This window comes from Echinops telfairi, unplaced genomic scaffold (genome assembly GCF_000313985.2).
Source record: "Echinops telfairi isolate 266 unplaced genomic scaffold, ASM31398v2 ScPeMD7_16;HRSCAF=60, whole genome shotgun sequence".
In the NCBI taxonomy this organism is placed as follows: Eukaryota; Metazoa; Chordata; class Mammalia; order Afrosoricida; family Tenrecidae; genus Echinops; species Echinops telfairi.
Window position 1 is genome coordinate 3,692,640 of NW_022103913.1, and position 22,810 is coordinate 3,715,449.

The following is a 22,810-nucleotide window of genomic DNA, read 5'->3' on the forward strand; positions in this document are numbered from 1 at the left end:
GAGGGAAGGTGGGGTAGTAAGGGGGAACCGATTACAAAGAGCTACATATAACCCCTCCCTGGGGGATGGGCAGCAGAAAAGTGGGTGAAGAGAGATGTCAGGCAGTGTAAGACATTACAAAATAATAATAATTTATAAATTATCAAGGGTTCATGAGGGAGGGGGAGTACAGAGGGAAGGGAAAAAAAATAAGAGTTGATATCAAGGGCTCAAGTAGAAAGAAAATGTTGTGAGAATGATGATGGCAACAAATGTACAAATGTGCTTCACACAATGGATGCATGTATGGATTGTGATAAGAGTTGTATGGATCCCCAATAAAATGATTTTAAAAAAAGATCGCAAACAGCCATGTAAGGTATAATTATCACAGTTGTTTCTCATCTGGAACAATAGAGAAATAAAAAAATCAAAGATCAGAGAAGAAACTAGTCTATAGCACTAACAGTGTACAGGAATCACCACCTTATATACCCTGAGACGAGAAGAACTAGATGGTGCCTGGCTATAACTAACAACTGTTCTGATCAGGGCTACAGTAGATGGATCCTGATGGAATGGGAGAAAATGAAGAACATAAATCAAATTCTTAAAAAATTCAGACTTAACTGCATTTGTTGAGACTAGCATCTCTCCCTAAGACTATCACCTTGAGATACTCCTTAAACTTTGAACTAAAACTACCTTTTAGCTAAATAATAGATTGGTTTATAAAATAAAAGGTATTACCTTTGAGTACTGCATGCCTTTAAAAATCACCTATATAAGACCAAGTGTTCAAAACTTACTCTAAAACAGATTAAATAGTCAGGGAAGAGGGAAACCAGGTTATTGGAAATTTAAAACCATTAATAATAGAATTAATGAGAATGCTGACACATAGTAAAAAACATAAATGTCACCAATTTGTGCAACAGTAAATGGGAATCTAATTTGCTGTGTAAACTTCCACTGAAAACACAATGAAATATTCTTTAAAAAAAACAAAACAGAACAAAAAAAGAATTGAACATGTGGATTAGGTTGCCAATAAAAATGTGAAAAAGAAACAGTATATTAAGTACAGATTGTGTCACTTCTCTATTGTCAGTACATACGCTCTTCAACTTAATGGAACTCATTTTATGCATTTTGTCAGCCACCTTTTTGTCTTCAGTTGTAATCTAAGAATCTCAGGAAATCAGGGTCCTTTCCCATTTGCTCTGCTTAACTGTGTTCTCACATCAGTAAAAAACTCACTCAAATCGTCCACAAGGTACCAACTCAATTTATAGAACCTAACAACAAACAAACCATAGTCATGTGCTGTACTTAATGCCTAAAACACTCTTCACCTTTTAATTCTTATTTATACTTTAAGACCTAGCCCAGGCTATACTAAAAAAAACCAAAGGCACTGCTATAGAGTCCATTCTAACTCTATAAAATAGGCCCTGTGGGTTTCTGAAACTGTAAATCTTTATGGGAGCATGACCATCTTTCTTCTGTGTAGGAGCTGGTCGTTAGCAGCTCAATTTGTAATCCACTCTGCCACCAAGGATCCTTTTAGCTTAGGCTGTAGCTCCGCTAAGCTTTCAGATTAAGTTTCCCCCACTTCAAACCAAGACAGCTGTGTCTTCTCTACTCTCAGTTCCTCCCCCAACCCCATGCCTAGTTGCTTCAAGAACACACTTTTTTTTGTAAATGCTTTTTAAAACTTGGATGAAATCTTAAATCCTTTTATTTCTGATTCATCATTTTACAGTCATTTTAAGAATAAAAAGTGATACACAGTCATCATGTATCAAAGAGAAACAGATCTCTGTAAAACACTTGAAAACAAAAACATTTCAAATTCAATCTATGCATATAAACATTAAATGTGTTTGCAAGTGACTCTCTGAATCTATAGAGTTGTGACTATATGTAAATCAACCAACGTCTCGTTCAAGATGGTGAGGGTGAATGGCTTGCAGCTGTAAAGCTAATTTTATGTACTGAACAACAATCTTTATCTTAAAAACAGCTTATCAATAGTCTGTCTGGGACCTCCAGAACCCACATTCCATAAAAAATGGCAAACGTTAAAAAAGAAAGAAACGGTATAGTTCATCCTATTTCAAGAACATTTAATTACCATATAATGTGTGTATATGTATACACATGAATATAACTCTATGCTGAACATTTTTTCCCCAATGACAGCTCAGAATAATACATTTTATACAGCATGTACAAATTTGTGACCTTGCTAAATCTAAATAGGACAAGGTACTCTGTTGGTCAGTCATGCCTTAGTTTTAAACATTGTTAAGCGGGAAGAATAAGAAGGGATGATTGGGGAAGAACGTAAAAGACTTGACTATTGTGTGTGACAGGAAGTAAAGTAACAAATCAAATATTTAGTTAGAAATAATTTTTATTTCTTTCTAAATAAGGTAGGAAGAAGTGCTCCTACCTATTCTACTTAAAAATTCTCTTGCATTAATAAATTCTTCTTCTAAAGAGCAAACAGTCCCATTCCCTATTGTGGTAGGTAGGTTTATTGTGCCAACTTGGCCAATGAACTGAAGGGCAGAGAGATAAATGGCTCCGTGACTGGACCAGTGTGTGGCTGCCTTAGCTTGTTCTCTGCCTCAATTTGCAAGCTACACTACTTGTGGGACACCTAACCTGTGGACTGTATCGCTATAGTTTGAGGTTCCTTCAAGACCTACTTCGCCATGCTACTGGAGTATACATCACTTGAGCTGGGGACTGTTGGACCCTGTCATCTGGCTGAATGTTAGTGATCTACCTTGCTGTTTGCTGCCTATAGCTGGATAGCTGGAATTGCTCTACAGAGGATTACCCGGCAGCCCTCAAGACTTGAAGGACTGCCAGTGTATTAGCTGTATCATGGAAGTGAGTTGCACTGAGCCATTTGTACTGCTCTACAGATTAATTAACTTTATTTCATATATATATATATAATTATTAGTGTCCTGGTTTTGTTTCTCTAGAGAACCCTGTCTAACAAACCTAGCAAGACTATGAGAAACTTCACTTAAAATTAGAAAAATTTTCTCAATTATTCAGCTTTGACTAGGCATTACTAAAAAACATAGAATTCATGTACTAAGCAAAGAGGGTAGAAATTGGGTTTATTTCTTCAAGGCTACACAGAAAGTATACTAACAAAATCGAACAACCATTGTTGACAGACACCTTACTGCATCAAATAACTGATTAAAATCTTTATTTTTTTACCTGGAATGTCGGAGGCTGTCCTTTTTATTTTTTGCAGAACACAATGTGCACTCACAGCCAACTGCATGGGGCTTGGGTAGAGAAACATCTTGCTTTAAAAGCATTGTAAGAATTTCATAGTTGTTACGATGAGCAGCTAAAATGACAGGTGCCACATCCATAGTTGTTGAATACTCAGGATTCTGAATCCGTTCCATTAGTTTCTGAAAAATATATATACAAATGTCCAAAAATGATTATTTGAGGCCTTAAGAACATATGTTTATCTGAAGAATGAAATAAGGAGAAAAATATAAGACAAAAAGAATTTAAGTATTGTTCTAAGGAATAAAACATTTGATTGAGACTAAAATTTAAAAGAATCCCCCAAATTTTAACTAAAAGGCAATATTACCATTACAGTACTGTTTTCCTAACAAAGAGGAAGTAAGGATAGGTAGAGAAATATTTTAGGAAAAAGTGTTTAATTTCCACAAGAGCATGGGAGCATGCTTAATGGCAAGGATAAGGATTAGAATTTTAGAAAAAAGAATATAATGAAAAAATAGAGATGTTAAGAAAAAATGGGAAGAGTATAAATATATGAAAAAATTTTCAAACACTGCCTCTATGAAAAACCTTGTCACAGTGAGAGCAATGAAGCTATGTGAAGGGTGTAGTAAACAGGAACTATTCCTCATTCTGTATAATTCTCTGTACATTCCCAGTAATTGCCTGCACTACTTTCCCTGCTTTAGATCCACAAAAGCACTAGCACCCATAGCTACCATTTGATGAGTCTATTTATCATCTCATTTAATCCCCTGAAAATTGAGTGCTTTAATCCCTGCAAAGAAACTGAGGCTCAGAGAAATTAATGTGCCCAAGCCACATAATGAAGAGGCTGAGTACTGATCAGAACCACACTCTGATTTACTCTGGAGCTTGAGCAACTCCCCCTTCAGGGACCTACGGCCCAGACAGCATGACAAGAGGAAGAGAAACATCAGGGATGAGAGGATCAGAGTCAAATAAAAAGACTGGATATTTTATGACTACTGCATATTCTTTCCACACTTCTCACTTTTTCACTGAAATATACCCGAGAGCTATTTGATTCCATCCTGTAAACACAGTAAGTTCACTTTTCTGGTATGTGGTAATTTTTGTTAGCATTGTAAAAGGCATGTGAAAAGCACTCCAAGTGTCTGAAAATAAATACAAATATCTATATATTTACTATGCAAAGAACATTAAAAACATGGTATTTCTTTCTACTCCATTCTTGACATCCCCCTCCCGCCCTTTTAAGGCAACTTTTTGTATAAGGGGCAATTTTTCCAAAAATCTATGATTAGAAATGATAGATTGTAATATTTTGGGGATCATGAGCCTTTTCAATTATTTCATAAAGCTTTAGTCCAGGATGATCAGGGAAATGCAAAGAACGTTAAGTGTCATTTAAGATCCTGTATCCAAGATATTTTATTTAGTTAATTTAAATAACACTAAAGCAAACATCACAATAACTATGAGAATGGACAGGAATGGGCAGTCTTTCATTTTGTTGTCAAAGCAACTCACAGGTTTGCTATGAGTTGGAGCCAACTCAACTAATAAGAACAAAGGGCAACCATTTTATAATGCAACTTTTTCCAAATTGGGGATTATTTTATTAACATAGAGCCTGGAGGTGGAATTAGGCCTGAAAAATTCTGAAGCTTTTGATATATATTGTCAAAGGCTTTTTAATAGTTTATAGTACCAGTATATAGTCATGCACCCATTTTACACAAAAGCATCACTTACCACGGGGGGGGGGGGGGGGGCATGATCACTCGCAATTTGATGATGGAAACTTATGATCATTAAATTTTAGTTGGATTTTCTTTGATTACTGGTAGGTTTGAATATTTTCCCAGGTACTGACTAGTTTTTCCCTCTCATGATTAGTTTTAAAAATATATTTGACCATTTATTTATTAGGGCTCCCAATCAGTGAGTTTATTTGAAAATTTTAGTAATTATAGGGTTTTTCCCCTTTTTTATTGCATTATAGATCATAAAGAAGAGTATATTTAATTCCTTAAAAGAAAAATGGCCCTAAATTTTCCCATGAGATGCATTTAATGAAACATTTTTACTATAGATGCATGTAATTAAAGTTCATAATTTCATAACTCATAATCTGTGTACTCCCAAACATGCTAATTACTCAAAAGACAATTCTGCTAAGCCAGAAATACAAGAAGAATTCACTGAAGTGGTTAAAAAAAGTATATTAAAATGTTTTATATTGCCTGTCTAGAAAAACACAGAGCTGTAAAAAATGTGATCTCCCTGTCATTTTACATATTCAAGCAAAGACTGGGTAATCTGTATTTGTTACTTATGTCTTCACTGAGTGGTTAAGAAACAAAAGACCAAGACCCACTGTCATCGAGTCAATTCCAACTCACAGGACCTCCCTGTAAGAGTCAATTAGCAATGATATTTTCTTCACAAAAGCAGTGCCCCTGATGGGTTTGGAACACTGAAATTTCATTTAGCAACTGAGTACTTTAGCAGCTGTACCACCAAGACGCCTTTCAGTAGTGGTGATGAAATAATGCCAGTCAGTGGCTACAATAGCCCACCCAACTCTTCATCCCACAAAACTAAACAAGTCAAAAGGCTAGAACTGCAAGGACATCATTTTATAAAATACATGATATGTAACAGAAATGGAATAGGATTCTATTATTCTGGTTCATTATAAGGAGCTATATTCTTAGCCAATTTTGCCAAATTGCTTCCCAAACTACCAGTGTTATATGGGACTGTACAACAACCTCGCTATTAATAATAATAATAATAATTCTTTTTTTAATCACTACTAATGAGATAAGCAAAAACTAGTATTGTATTAGATTTAATAGGAAGGCTTAATATTTTACACTTTCTTTTCTGAAGTTTTTTTTTAATGTCCTTTTCTATTATGATTTTGGTGTTTTATAAAAAAAATTTGCCTGGACATTCTGGTATTTTTCATTCATTTGAATATTCTTAAAATTATTCATTTGTGATATATGCTGTAAATACCTCTTCCCAGTTATCCATCTGCTTTCTAAATTTTGCATGATTATTTGGAAGGCAACTATGCTCACCACTATACCACCAGTGCTTCACTGCATGATATCTGAAGTTCAGATCTATAATTTTTATAGTCAAAGACACTTATCTTTGCCATTGTTTTATTTTAGTCACTGCTTTTACGATTAGAAAGCTCTTCAATTCCCAATCAGTTAAATATTCACCTACAGTAATAGCGTGATTGTTTCCATTTAATTATCAAATCCAATGGAAACTATATTTTCAACATAAAATATAGACTACTGGTCCACACTGACAAAATTATAGAAATATCACTAGCTTAAAATATTCCCAAAAGGAATATTAATCATTCTTCCAAATGTTTGCTTACATTAAAGAAATATGTTACAAAGCGAAAAAAATTGTGTTCTTTAAAACAAAATAAATTTGAGGGCAGAAAAAAAGTGGGGCAAGTTATCAATTTGGGCTTAAAAATTTGAAATAATAGATACTTAAGAGTACTAACTACTATAGTTGGTCTTGATGATCGTTTTGGTCGGTGATTAAGTAGTATATCAACAGCTCCCACTACTTCAGAGTCGATTGCCACCAAAAGTGCATCTGCAGACTTTAAAAAAAAAAAAGGTTAAAAATGAAAATAGAAAATAAAAAGCTAAACTACCTATTTCTAATAATCCATAACTAAAACTATTTTTAATTTAACTTATTATATATGATAATGCTGAAACTTTTAAAAAGTAGACTATACAAATAGTACATTTTCTTGCCTTAGCTGTACTTCTATGAGCCACAAGGTCCTAGTTTCAATGCAAGAGCTGGTTAAGAACCAATGTTTGATAGGGGTTATTAATAGGAACAGTGTTGATTCATACAATATTTTAAAGTTGATTTTAAAAATTTCCAGATCTTCACTCCTAAACTATGGACTAAAAGTCTTCACATTTTAAATCTACCAAAAAAATTGCAAGGAACTTCTGTTGGTAAAGCTTGATGGTCAGTCTAACAAAAGAAATCTGACCATATACGTAATCATGCGCTAGGGAATAAGAAAAACTATATAAAGGTAGGCAGGACCTTCTGCGTGAATCTTTAAAGCATACAGGGCTGGCCTAAATTGTACCAATTTGACCCCAATATTGGTGATTCCATTGAGTAAAACCTACAAAGACTTATATTTCCATGCTCCTAGGGACAGGAAGGAAGATGAACTCTATAGTTCTAGTTCTACTCCCAACCTATAGCTCATTCTCAGCCTTGAACTCTGACAGTAAGAAAAAGTAACTAGAAGCTGAAGAAATGTGAAACTTTTCAACTTTCTGTAACAAAGTCTACATATAATAAATACTATTGTGATACAGGGCAACAATTACGTCAAATTTATTTAAGACAAGAAATGTGAGGATAAATAACTATGTAGTCTAAGAAAACGCCCCAGTTATTCTCAGTCTGTACATTTTCTTCCTGTTATCCTTAACTATTCAAATCAATGTTCTCTTTCAGAAGGAAATGATCAGAATTTTAATATTCTTTGTAGCTGAAAAGAATAAAGCTTTCATTCACTTTATTTAGATGTCAAAAATAGAACAAAAATGGTGGACTTTTCCTCAATGTCTAGAAATAGGACAAGACACCTCAGAGTTGGAAGACTCATTCAACTGCCCTGGATTTATGAAATCAAGGAAGAGCCTAAGTTTTCCCATAGGAAAAAATTTCTCATCTAAATGGAAAGTTAGGCTTATTGTTTGTCTCCTTATGACTTTGGGGGTTCAAAAAGACTTTTGGGATTCACTGGGCTCTAGCCTCTAATTTAAAGATCTACAATTATTAAGATTCTGCGAGCATTTTTCCTCAGTCTTGCAGTAATTTGGTAGTTGAAGCAAGCAAATGAACAGAGTGTTTGTTGCTACTGGGCACTCACTGTTTTTCAATTTAACCCAGGAAGCTAACTATAGTAATGCCACATCTCAAAGTCAAACATCAGGCAATGCCAACCATGTGCACATGGCCAGGCACCCCAGTGAGAACTATGTAAGCCAAGTACACTGAACTGACACAAATTAATTTATTTCTCTGACATTATTTCTCAGAAGAAGCAAGGCCAAGCACACCGAATTAAAACTGTCTATGAAGGAGGATATCTGGTTTTCCCCAGTACCTTCAGAAGTCACTAAATAAATAATAATAATAAAAAATATTAAAACCAACGTAGGGGAAATAAAAAAACTACTAAAAGTTGACCAATGGAAAGATAAAACACCAGTATAACAAATCACTAACAATGCAGCAGTCCAAAACCACTAAATGCAAAGACAAACATAGTAACAGTTTCCAACCATTATGAAGCAAAGTAAAATAATTATATTCTACTTAAAGTTAAATTATATTCTGAATATACTATTTAGGTAAATAATAAAAGTCATAATTTCTCAATGCTTAAAAGGATAAGCTTCAGTTATAAAAAGTATTATTTATATATTTTAAAGTCATATAAATTAGAATTTACCATGGACTTACTCTGTACAAATTGTTAGGTTATTTCGTAAATCAAGGGCAGTTCTAGAGGGAAAAAAATTAGAAATTATTTTTTAAATGCCTATACAATATATATGAAAATATCCCTACCAGTTTTAGAAGGGGCAAAAAACATTTGAAATTATTTTTAAAATCACCTCTATGTATGAAAATATCCCTACCAGTTTCATTTCCCAATTTCTCACAGACACTTGACCATTTCTAACTAAAATCTGCTACAAAGATGGGCTCAAACATAGCAGTGATGTGAAGATGGTGCAGGACCCAGCAGATTCTTTCTGTACTTGTATATAAGGTTGCTGAAACAGACCTGAACTCAGATGGCACCGAACAACAACAATGAAAACGACCCAAATCATATACTTAGGTCTTTAGAAGGTCCTTTTCTTTCTTCTCATCTCAGGATTTATCTCTTTGACAATTCCCATACTCTTTCCTCTACACTCAGCGTGAGAAGTGACTTAACACCTTTACATAGCCCAATTCTTCATCTGGGCACTCTATTTCACACCACAAGCCCTCTTTAGAACTTTGATCTGAAGAAATACCAGCCCGGATCCCGCCTCCTAAAACAGCAGACTTGACTTGACCCTGTCTTTCTGTCTCTCAAATTTTCTTCCTTTCACAGTGCTTACTTTCTCACATCAGTCTATTTTTCTAATATTACTGAGGCCGCACTTTCCAAGTCCAATGGCCTTTTCTACCTCCTTGTTCTCCTTGATTTCCCGTCGATACACTAATCTTGTTTCTTCAGTTCTCACATCGTAGCACTAGCCTACCTACCTGTAAATCTTTGATATGCAATAAAGTGTAGCTGCTCACTAAAAGAGAATCTGTGTGATTTCCACCCTGCTCCCAGCAGTGGTCATCTCCACATTGATCTTTGCTGACTTTACCTCAGGAAGCACTCCCTAGATATGGAATCTTCATCGTTGCCTGTGGAAGATTTCCTGATCTCTCACAAATAAACATGGCTAAAGCCAGAATTCACATTCCTCTGCCCCAAGCTTGATTTTCTTCTGAACTGCAATTTTGCTTTAATTCTTCTCCTGTTCTTCTATGTTTAAAATTTCCAAATGATCTTGGAATTCCCCACAATTTCCTTCCCTCTAAATAATCACTCACAATCAAGCCACACCAAACTCACTGCCATGGAATGGATTCCAACTCACAGCGACATCTAGGGCAGGGTGGAACTCCCTGGGCTGCCAAGACTGTTCATGTTCACAGGAGTAGAAAGCCACATCTGTCTCCTGTGGAGCGGCTGGAGGATTGGAACTGCTAACTTTGTGGTTAGCAACCCAAAGTTTAACCCACTATTTAATCACTAGGTTCTGCTAATTATTCCTTCATACTATTTCTCATCTGCTACATTATTTTCATTCTTATTACTACTAATCCAGTTCAAGCCATAACCTCTTTTGTCTTACTTTAAAAATTGCTTATCTACAAAGTCACTAGATACATCTTCCTGAAAGATTACCAGTAACATTGTTTACAGGAATCATTTCCTATAATATAAAACAAACAAACAAAAAGCATTGCTAATGAGTTGATTCCACTCAGAGTGACTATAGTAGATATTATGTCAACTAGACGCTCATGGCTTGTGACAGAGTTCAACCTGTCAATCAAGGGTAGTTTGACACCACCTTGGTAGTGTGGCCTTTTGTATCAGAGCAAGATTAGGCAGAGACAATTTCCTCTCTGCTACTTTTGTTTTCCTCCTTGCTGGGATTTCACTGGGACTCTCTGTTATCAGGGGCGGCCTCATGTGGGCCACCCAAGCCTAAGAGTTGTCAATGGTCTGCTGTGTTTCCACTGACCTTGGATTCACCTTGATTCTGGACTCACCAGCCTTTGAGTCTCCTTTCAGCATCATCAGACTGCAGCCAAGTAAGTGTGAGGAAGACCCAGCTAGCATTGGACCTATGGACCTGAATAGATCTAAGAGAGACAGCTTCTTCATGTACAGTTGCATCTTGATAAAAAGTTCTTTCTTGTACATAGATAAGTGTCACTGGTTTGTTTCTCTAGACCACTGCGACCCTATCATATAGTAAAACCCCAAACCCTGGGACTGGCATTCATTATTTTTCCTGATATTTCCACTACTTTCCAAACCAGTTATTCCGTTGTTAAAGGCTAAGTAACTTTACCATCCCAAAAATATACCTTGTACATACTTTTGTTTACATCACTCTCCACATGCTCTGTTCTCTCCTCTGAACATTTCAGAAAATAGATGAAGGTAGGAGAGAAGAGCATGGACTGAGCCAGAATCTAGGTACAAATTCTAGGTTTGCTATTATTGGAATGACTTTGAACAAGTTACTTAACCTTTCTATACCTTGGCCGCTTCTTTCTCTAAAACGGAGAAAACAATAGTATAATACCTTCTACGCTGAACTGCTGTGAGGATTAATTAAGTACAGATATGCAAGTTTGTGAAAACAAAGGAAGCCTTCAATGGGATGGGATCACACAAAAGTCACACAATGGCCACAAATGAACAATCCTAAAGACCAATGCAATGTTTTGTGTTCCTTTACATACAAAGTTTCCATGAGTCAGAGTCAACTCAACAGCAACTAATGATAACAACAACTTAAGGCTCCTGACAAAGTAATACTATCTAAGTGTCAATTATTAATATTTCAAAGTTGAGCTTAACTGATACCTCTTTCATGAAACCTTTCTGGGTAGCCACAATCCATACTGACCTTGCCTTTTTCTACGTTTCCAAAACATTTATTGTGAACCACAAAAATTTAAGTATAAAGTAGGGTTGCTTAGTAAGTGTGTTTATTCATACTTTAGGGTGGATAATTATATCAGCAAGCTAAACAAGCGCTGGAAGCACTCACTTGTGTATTCCAGGAAATTTGGAAGACAGCTACTCTGCCAACTGACTAAAACAGATGCATATTTGTGTCCATTCCAAAGAAAGGTGACCCAACAGAATGCTCAAATTATAGAACTATATCATTAATATTGCACTCAAGTAAAATGTTTCTTAGAATCAACCAACAACAGTTGCAGCAGTACACTGACAGAGAATTGCCAGAAGTTCAGGCAAGATTCAGAAGAGGACATGGAACCAGGATTATCATTGCTGATGTCAGATGGATCTTGGCTCAAAGCAGAGAAAACCAGAAAGAGGTCTACTTGTGTTTCAGTGACCATGCAAAGGCATTCATTCAACTGTGTGGCCCATAATAAACTGTGTTTAACCTTGAGAAGAATCGGAATTCCAGAACACTTCATTGTGCTCATGAGGAACTTGAACATGGATCAAGAGGTAGTTGTGTGAATACAACAAGGGAATATTGCATGGTTTAAAATCAGGAAAGGTGTGTGTCAGAGTGGTATCCTCTCACCATTATTTGTTCAATATGTATGCTGAGTAATTAATCATAGAAGAAGGAGAATGCAGCATCAAGACTAGAGGAAGGCTTATTAACCTGTGATATGCAGATAATACAACCTTGTTTGCTGAGAGTGAGGAGGGCATGAAGCACTTGCTGATAAAGATCAAGAATTGTAGCCTTCAGTATAGATTACAACTCAATGTAAGGAAGACCAAAATCCTCACAACCAGACCTATAGGTAGCATCATGATCAACAGAGAAAAAATTGAAGTTGTCAAATATTTTGTCCTGTTGGCTCCACAATCAATGCTCATGGAAGCAGCAGTCAAGAGATCAGAAGACATATTGCATTAGGTAAATCTGCTGCACAAGACCTCTTTAAGTATTGAAGAGTAAGAATGTCACCGTGAGGCTAAAGGATTTCTGACCCAACCCATGACATTCTCTATTACATCATATGCATGTGAACGATGGACACTGAATAAAGAAGACTGAAAAAAAAGTGATGCATTTGAATTGTGCTAGAGAAGAATGCTGAAAATATCCTGTACTGCTAAACGGACAAACCAATCTGTGTTGGTTTAACGCCAGAGTGCTTCTTAGAGGCACAGATGACAAGACTTGGTCTCACATACTTTGGACATGTTGTCAGGAGAGACCAGTCCCTGGAGAAGAACATCATGTTTGGTCAAGTGGAAGGGCAGCAAAATAGAGAACAGCTTTCAACAAAATATACTGACACAGTGGCTGTGTCAATGGGCTCACGCAAAGGAACAAAGGATGGGACAGGACCACGTAATGTTTTACTCTGTTGTGTATAGGGTCACTATGGGTTGGAGATGACTTGATGGCAGCTAACAACAATCCTTTGCTGTGAGAGCCATCCTATGTACTGTGAGATGTTTAACAGCAACATTTATACTCTAGAGGCCCACTTACACCTTCCTTTCAGTTTCCTTCTTTGGCAGACAATGCCAAACAATCCATTGAGGGTCCAAATGCTCAGTTGAATACTACTAGTATAAAACAAGATAAACTACGTGAAACCTCAAAACAACATACAAGTTTAAGAATACTCATCAGTTCTTATGAAATACACTTTCGTATTATCTAGCTAACTTGTAATTCACAAATACTTTATATGTCCAGTTAGTTTTAAGATCCATTATACAAAACCTACATATCACTTAATCATTTTCATAATCACCTTCAGCAAAAGTCTTTGCACATGTGTTGACTGATAGATAAGACATAGACAACTTGAGACAGAACCCAGTAGATTTGAAAGAGCATGGGATTTGTAGTGAGAAAATAAAGTTTAATTTCTTAGCTTTGTCCTTACTATTTTAGAATTTTGAGCAATTCATTAAAATCTATGAGCCTCAGAGTTTGATCTATAAAATGTAACATCTATATAGGCTAGTGATGATGTCTAAATATGATCATATATATGAAAAAACTACATATATTAGTTATTACTATATATGCACAGACCAATACATAAAAAAGAAAAGATTATTATGCCATACCTTATTTATCAAGAATCAAGGGGCTGAGTTTCTTATTTTCTAGGTAACTGAAGCTTATGCCTTTAAGTATCTAACTTTAAAAACTTTGAAAGTTTAACTATTTTGGTGGAAATCTTTTGTACTATAGTTTTCCTTTCTTTCAAAATAATAAGTAATGAATAGAATTTAACTTTTCCTTACTGACTCTGGATGACTGTTATTGTTGCTTTACACACACACACACACACACACACACACACACACACGCCCAAGTATATTTCCCTCCAATTAATGATTAATGCTAAAGATCATGGTACTAAAGTGTCAATGATATTATGGTCCTTCCATTGATTCTCTAATGGACTATATTAGGAAGTTAAGTAATTGAGTTTGTTATATGTTATTTGCTGGGAATTGGGTAATTATATCTGTTATGTGTTAAGAAATTAAGTAATTAAGTTGGCTAAAATGAGAAAAAAAAATAACCTCAAAGGAAGGCTCCAGAAATACTCTGTTAAGTAAATAAACTTATGCTGAAGACTTTGTGATAACTAGTCCGTCTGCCCAAAGTTACTTTTTATTTGTTTTCTGGTTCTAGGTTGTGTTTTGGATAGCACAGGTGGGTAAACAGTAAAAAAAAATTTTAAGTTTTTTTAAAAAGATTAAGTATATACACTATCATGTGCTATAATACATATATATATAATAGAAGCTTACATGGAACTCATCTACTTATAATAAAAAACAGTGCCACTATATATCTATAGCTGCTGAGTGCATTCTCATGCCACTCAAAAACTATGCCTGGTTAATTTAAAGCCACAACAAAATACACAACCATGCCAGTAAGGGAAGGGTGGTGGTAGAAAAGGCCAGAGCGAATTTACTAGGTCTCATCACAAGTAGACCAAAAGGAAAAGGAAAACAATATTAATACATTTATTTCACTTGATTCTTTCAGTACTCATGTGTTTCACTAGCTTAATTGAAAATAGAAAGGATTATCTTTAAAAGAATGCATTCACCTTTAGTTAGAAGCAAATATTAATTTTCAGAACAAAAATGTATTAAAATTTAGCAGGATTTTCAAACTGAAAATTGATTTTTAAGTCAGGAATATCTTGATCTCATGCCAGCAAATAACACTGGGATGATGAAAAATCTGCTCCCTGGACACTGGAAAGAATACCGGTACTACCTGCAGGTAGTATAAACACTATATAATATAAACTATAAACACTAATAATATAGGTAATATAAACAAAATTATTTTAATAATCCACCTTTATCAGAAGTTTTAAAACAGACAAAGGATGGGAGGGGTGAGAAAAAAAGATTAATAAACTGAAAATTTGCTTCTATTGTTTGTTTATAAAACTACTAAAGTGACTCAGAACTAAACAAAAGGTGAAAGGAAAAGAGGGAAAGTTTAAAAAAAGAAAGAAAGCAGCATAAAGAGAAAGAAATCATGACACATTTAACAGTACTTAGAAGCTGATGGACACAATATCTAGCCTTGTACCTGACAACCGTAGTCCAAAAGAAGCTGAAGTATATCCAAGTTTTCGTTTTCAATAGTTATGGTAACAGCATTTCTCCCGAGCACATCTACGCAATTTATGTTCAAGTCACTTGAACAGTTTTCCTCCAAAATCTTTTTAACCATATAATAGTCACCTAAATAACAATATACAAACATAATTTAATATCCAGGACATATTATTATGTTGATTTAAAATATTAAAAACTGGGCTTATTTTTGTATATGGAAATGAGCAAAGAAAACCTGAACATTTCCCTGCTGAAAACTTATATTCTGCAAACCTAAAAAGCAAATAGAAAGAAAATGAAAAGAACAGCTTGAAATCAAAGACATTTCATTTGAAGTTCATAACTAGATGATTATAAGGAGAGAAAAATTTAAGACATTTAAGCATTTTTAATAAAGGATCCCAAGACACAAACTGGACACTTAAAAAAAGCCCTCAAGAAATTAATTTTTACATCACAGAAACATATACACATTTACTCACATATCACAGTGGTTAAAAGTGAGACCTAATAATACATGGAGGATGTTATAAAATGATTTTATAGGGGAAACAAACATTGGAAAAGTACGAATGTGTATATGGTTTGGGCTGTGTGCATTAAGAGGGAAGGATATCTCCAAATCCTTTCTTCTCCTCTCCACTCTCCCAAGAATCACATGCACATATTAAATCGCCAGAACACCTGGCTCACAAATTCTAAAGCAGAACCAGAATGAATGCTGGGAGAACCGGACGTCAGACTGTTTCAAAGCGAGCTCTTGACGAGTCAGGAGCACGAAGGTTTTTCTCGAGCCCAGCGGTTCTCAACCTGTGGGTTGCGACTTCTTTGGGGGTCAAGTGAACCTTTCACAGGGATTGCCCGATTCATAACAGTGGCAAAATTAGTTATGAAGTAGCAATGAAGATAATTTTATGGTTGGGGGGTCACTACAACATAAGGAACTGTATTAAAGGGTCGCGGTATTAGGAAGGTTGAGAACCACTGTTCCAGCCCTCATTAAAGCAGGTGAGGAAATGAGAACAGCTAGGAAAGCAATCATTTTCTCTAAGGCCCTCAATATGTGTCTGGAGTCAAGCTGGTGGAGAAATAAGAGGGGGGGGGGGATCACAAAATATGCTAATTAAAAGGAGAAAGAAAGCAAACTATTTTAGGTAACTTGCAAGGATGAGTATACTTAAAGAGTTATAGATTTATTACTTAAAAGTCTATAAATGAGAGAGAGAAAAACAATCAGAACAGAAACCAGAAGATAGAGAAAAGTAAATGATTTCCTTATGCTGGAAAGAGAAATTACTGAAGTTGAACTAAAAAGAAAGATGGGTAATGGGTTTTTTGTTAAAATTTCAAATAAAATTTGCTTTTATTTTAAACCAATAGCTGGTGAAGTCCCCATTCACTATAAACAAAGTCAAGAGGGAGTTTCCTTGGTGTCTTTGCCTCCAAAGGAAAACCTTAGCTTCTAGTCACAAAAGAACAATTTCCTACACAGCACTAGTAACTTATAGACACTGTTAACAAGGGAGCCCTGATAATGTCATGGATGGTGCGTTGGGCTTGCTAACTACAGTTTCAGTAGTTCAAAGCCAGCAGCTGCTCAACAGGAGGAGGAGGAGGCTTTCTATTCCATAAAGACTGGCAGTCTTGGAAACCCACAAGGGCAGCTCCACTCTGATGATCTCTGGGATTGCTATTAGTCAGAATCGACTCATTATCAGTGAGCGAGTGAGTGATGGTCCATTAGAAAAACCGTGTATCTAATTCCTATCAAACACTTGACAAAGTGATACTCTTAGTTACAGGCTCAATCAATAATGACTAGACATGTACATCAGTGACAATCACCGTGATGGGGGGAGAGGCTGAGGGGGACCTTTAATACCCGATTTTAAAAGAATCCATTTCACTATCTTAGTGAGAGAATACGATCATAAAAATTCTTTATTTTCTTTCGTTTCATGATATGCCTCAGTGAAGATTTTTCTGTATCTTGTTTAGAAATGATTAGGCTGTATGATTCTGAGGGCATCTGCCTTTTGCTAATTTTTCAGTATTTTTATCCATTGCCTAATTATTCTTCCCTACAATCTTCCTCCTTTTGGTTCCATTTGACAGTGATTTCTCATTCCACTGTCTCTCTCACTCAAGCTTTGTTTTACTTTTAATGTTTTTTCTGTGTTCTGCATAATTTTGTGCTATCTCAGCCATTTATTCCTTCTTTAGCTATCTTTGCTAATTAAGACACTCATTTCCTTATACATTTCCAATGATAATATTTTAATAAGGTTTATTGGATCTCTTAAAATATACCTGGTTTCTTTTTGTTTCACATTTTCATTTCCTTATTTTTTTGAGTCATTAAAACATATATTTTAATTAGATATATTTATTTGTATGTTTACTTATAATTTAACTATAAATATATAATTATTAATAATCTAAATTTTATATAAGGAGTTTTAGTGATATAGTAGTTATGCATTGGGCTGCGATCCTCAAGGTTGGAAAACACCAGCTCCTCCATTGGAGAAACAGAGCCTTCCGCTCCCTTGGAAACTCACAAGAGCAGTTAGACCCTCTTCTATAGGGTCACTATGAGTTGGCATCCACTTGAGGGCAGTGAGGTTTTTGTTGTTAGAAGGTCTTTAATGATAATGTAAACATCTATATTTCTCAGTAGAAGAAAGATGATGCTGTCTGCTCCCATAGAGATTCTCAGCCTCGGAAACCCCATATAAGTTCTGAATCAACTTGATAAAAAGGGTTGTTGGTTGATTGGGGGTGCTTCTCAGAGATTAATACTATGATTTGTTTTGCTTTCTGACTCTTGATAATGAGAGAGTGTTTCCTGAATTTTTAATTAAGGTTTGCTACTCATCTTCAGTGGGGCATAGCTGTGGGAATCTTGGCAGCCTAGGTTTCAAAGCTTGTCCCACCAAGATGATTTTGTATTTGCTTCTGCCAGCTGCCTTAAAGGTTTTGCTAGCCCGAGTCCTCTTCTCAGACTAATTTCGCAGTTAGATATTTTCTGGCCAAGTCCAAACCAAGCCAGTTGCCTAGGAGTCAATACTAAGTCATGAGGAAACCACAGGGCTGAGCAGAACTGTCTTTACGGAAGCAGAGTGGTTGCTGAGCTGGAACCACTTCAAATCAAGTGAACCAAAAGCCCACTGCCCTCAACTTGACTCTGACTCATAGTTTTCTAGGCTGTAAATCTTTTCAGAAACAGGCTGTCACATCTTTCTCCCGCATAGCAGGTGGTGATTCAAAGTGCTGACCTTCTGGTTAGCAGCTGAGTGCTAATCATTGTGCCACCATGGCTCCTGCTTCAGACCAAGTCTCACTGCCATTGACTCACTAACGCATAGCCACCCTACAGGACAGGGCAGAATTTCCCTTGACTTCTGAGACTATAACTATTTAGGAGATAGAAAGTGCTTGATGGTTCCTATACAGTGCTTGATGGTTCCAAACTGCTGACCTTCCATTCACAGCCCAACACATAGCCCAACACTACACCACCGGAGTGCCTTCAGACCAAGTAGGCTGTAGTAATTTGAATCCCAAGAGCACAAGGGGTAGGATCATGGCTGCAAATTCCCAGCATATTTTTTCTCTCACACTAAGCAGTTCTTTTTTCCTCCTCTACCCCTTGCTGAATGTATAATCCTTTAAGAACCCTGGTTTAATGCTTGGATCTTGGTTCTAACTCTTCAATGTACACAGCCTCAAGACTTTGTAATCCATTTATACAAAGGCATCAAAACCCAAATCCCTTCAATGCCCTGATCAGCACCTCACCCCTGCTTATGGGGTAGCTATAGGGTCAGCTTACACTATGTTTTTGCGTTTTAGTCTCTTCTCCACTTTGAACTCTGGGTATTTCACATACTTTCTTGAAAGCTCATCTGTTTATATCTATATGTTTGTTACATTTTAACTAGCATTTCTAGGTGATTTGAAGTAGAATGGTTTTCATATTATTTACTCAGTCATATTGCTTGACAGGTTTAAAGAATGGTAAAAATGTAATTTTTTCAAACTTTAAAACTTCAGGCATAACAAAAGGGAAAAAAATCACTGCTTAAAAAAAAAATCTAGATTACTGTTTAAAAAGCAACTGCTTCCAGCTACCAGTATTAATTGCTCTGACGGGGATCACATGAGAAGGTACTGAAGAAAATAGGAGGAAAATGTGGAATAAAACTCAAAATCATTATAAAAATAGACTGAGCTTACTGGTCTGACAGACTGTTGGGACCCTTGAGTCTGTAGTCCTTCAGGCCTAGAACTGAACTTACCACAAATAATAGACAGGTCTCCCAGGATGAGAACAGTAACAATACGGAGGTGTTCACTCCAGAGACAGACCAACCATTTGAGACCAAAAGGGCAGCATTCACTCAGGGACAAAGTTCAGAAGGGTTAGGAAGGGAGCCATGGAAACAAAAGCACAAGGAGGAAGTAGGATAAGTGATGCTACACCCTGGGGATTGCAATCAACCAACTGCATACAACAAAATGTGGGTGCATGAAAAAACAATTTGCTCTGTAGACTTTCATCCAACCCACAATTAAACAGTTAAAATAAGTAGTACTTTATAAAGTATCAAATACTCCATTTTAAAGTTTCAAAGCTTATTTCCCTTTAGTTGACAATGCAGTCACAGACAGAGCTACAAAGGAAAAAGAAAAAAACAAACCAGAATGTAGTAACCCACCACAATTAACCCCAATGTAACCATAATGTAGTAAACTTAGATGTAGCCATTTTAACAATACCATACTGTATTAATTAACCTGAATGGAGCCATTTTGTATTGACCCAAGTGTGGCCACTTTGTAACTACTGTGATTCCTTTTAAAACTTCTGTAACTGCTGACCAATTGCATTTATTTTTGAAATTGCTGATACTGCTTATAAACCCGTTTTACTTTTATAAGTTGCTATTTTTCTATACAGCATGAGGCTACCTGCCCTTGTGCTTTGTTTATTCCACAGTATAAAAACTCCCCTCTTTGGATACGGCGAGATAGGAACTCTCCTCCACTCTGGTGGTCGTGTGTATACATACAGCCTCTGTGGAAAGGAATATGGTCATATTTCAAGCAAATGGAAATTGAGCTGCCTTATGACCCAGCTATCCCTCTACTGGGCATGTACCCAGAAAGAGGTAAGAAATAGACCATGACGAGTCATCAATGCTCCAATCTTTATTATGGCAAAATTCACAATTGCAAAGTATTGGAAACAACCTAAATTGCCATTGATAGAGGAGTGGATTAGAATATTCTGGCACAAATACACAATGGAGTACTAAGCATCACTAAAAAACACTGATGATCGTATGAAGCACATCATCTCATGGGAAGAGTTGGAGGAAATGATACTAAGTGAAGTTAGCCAATCACAAAAGGACAAGTACAACATGAGTCCACTGGGGAAAGTATAGAACAAAACTCACTTATCTCACACTATACTGACTGTTGTCAGTCAGGTGGGAAACAGACAAAACCCAAGGATGTACATGTTATTCCAACACAAAGAAGAGGACAGGGGGAGAGGGAGAGGATGGCACTGGGGGAGCAGGGCACTAACCCACGCAGGGGGAGAGTATTGGTTATGTCTCCAAAGAAATGGAAGTGTGCATGCAGACCCCACCATGGCACACCACACCTCGAGGGCAATATAACCACATGGGGCAACTCATGAACAGAGTGGGCTACATGGCTGGCCCAATCAGAGCCAAACTGACCCCCTCCCTAGAATTATGTGCTTCAGAGGACAACACTAAACCTACAGGTTCGGCAGAGGGGCCAGCCTGCCATGCCCACATGGAAACAACCCAAGAAGGAAAAAGAGGGTCTAGACCCCACATCAGCACACCAAGCCCCGAAGATGACGCTCCTACACGGAACTGCTAAGACACAGAGAGGACTGTAGGGCCTATAACAGCTGGAGACATGATGTCCCCTTGCTGGAACATACCACAACAGAGGACTGTGAAGTTGATTTGGCGACAGAAAGCAAGCAAGCAAGCAAAGGTAGAAAACAGTTTCAAGGGTTTATTTCAGAGCTCCAGAGGGAAGGGAGAGCAGAGAAAGGGACAGGAGCATCCTGAGCTCCCAGGTGAGGTTCACGGGTCCCCAGTTGGGGCCCCCGCGAAGTCACACTGTCCAGGCCTGATGTAGAGTTTTATAGCCCAGGTCTGGTGGGAGGGAGTAGCTGGGGAATTTTCAACTGCAACTTTGCTGTCTGCAGGTCTGGAGCTAAGCAACAGCGTTTAGTTATCTGTAATAGTCTTCTGCACCTTGGCCTGAAGGCCACTGAAGGGGAGGAGGGGGTGGGGAGAAGGGGGTCTGGCCTACCTGCCCTGCTAACTCCGGCCTTCTGCCTGACAAGGACAATACTGGGGACACACAGTGGAGAGTTAACCCAGTCTGAACCCCCACAGCAGGGCGAACCAAGAAGGGAACATAACAGATCAGCAGGAACAAAGCAAAGCCACAAAGCCCCTGAGGAGCCTCCAAAATAGACTTCCTACTAGGAGGGGAAGTTCCTGGACTCCCTCAGGACCAGTGGGGAGATAGTCATAAAGGTCAGCAGGCTGACCTGGAATTATGTATGCTTTTTGAGGGTTTTTTGTTAGATTTTTTTCTTTATATTCAACCTTTTGTTTTCTTTTTATCTCTGTTATTGTTGATTTGCCTACCTATATAAGGCAGGCATGGGAAGCACGCCTGAGGAGAAAGCAGTGGACCAATGGTTCTGGAGGGACTTGGTGGGAGGGGGTTGGGGGTGGGGGAAGACGAGGGAAGGAAGCAGTGAGCAAACAACATCACAGACAGGAGAACTACTAGGAGGACATAGAGATCCTGGTGTTGGAGCAACAGCAATCTAGCTGAGAGGAATTACTATGAGGCAGAAGAAGGGCGAGCGTCATGGTGGGAAAGGAAGACGTTAAAAGGAAATAGGAAAGATCTAGGAAGCAAAGCTATGGAAAGAGGTATAAACATAGGAGTGTATATATGTAAATATATTAGTTCATAAAAATAAGAGATATTGGTCTATGTACATATATTTATATGGGAATACATTGAGGTAGTGGACAGACTTCAGACCTCTGCTCAAGCCCTCCCTCAAAGCAAGAACACTTTGTTCTAACAACCTGGCATTCTGAGATACTCACCCTCCCAGCACAATCACTAAAGACAAAATGGGTGCACAAGCAAATGTGGTAAAGAAATCAGATGGTACCTGGCTAAAGACATAGCGCCAAGGGTGTTACAAGTTTGAAGTTAAATAATCGGCCATCTAGCGGGGAAGCAACGAGCTCACATGGAAGAAGCACACCAAGCTGTGCAATCATGAGTTGTCAACATGATCAGGTAACAGGTATCAGAAGACCCAAAACAAACAAACAAACAAGCAAGCAAACAAACACATACATATTGAGAATGTGGGGGGTCAGAGCAGAGACCTCAAACCCATCTGTAGACAATGGGACATTCCCTCACAGAAGGGTCACAAGAAGGAATGAGTCAACC

The 22,810-nt window shown here is 37.1% G+C and overlaps 1 protein-coding gene across 5 annotated transcripts in view; it reads right to left on the minus strand.

Annotated features, from left to right (window-relative positions):
- TRPC1 (transient receptor potential cation channel subfamily C member 1) overlaps nucleotides 1–22,810 on the minus strand; it is a 77,349-nt gene that overhangs the window by 46,624 nt on the left and 7,915 nt on the right. For 3 of the 5 annotated variants that reach the window (XM_004712066.4, XM_045287463.1, XM_045287465.1), the window contains exons 2-4: nucleotides 15,234–15,388; nucleotides 6,806–6,907; nucleotides 3,229–3,431 (exon numbers count right to left, since the gene is read on the minus strand). In XM_004712066.4, the coding sequence (XP_004712123.1) occupies nucleotides 3,229–3,431; nucleotides 6,806–6,907; nucleotides 15,234–15,388 (460 nt within the window). The remainder of the gene's footprint in view (nucleotides 1–3,228; nucleotides 3,432–6,805; nucleotides 6,908–15,233; nucleotides 15,389–22,810) is intronic. The other 2 variants (XM_004712067.3, XM_045287466.1) reach the window with 2 other exon arrangements.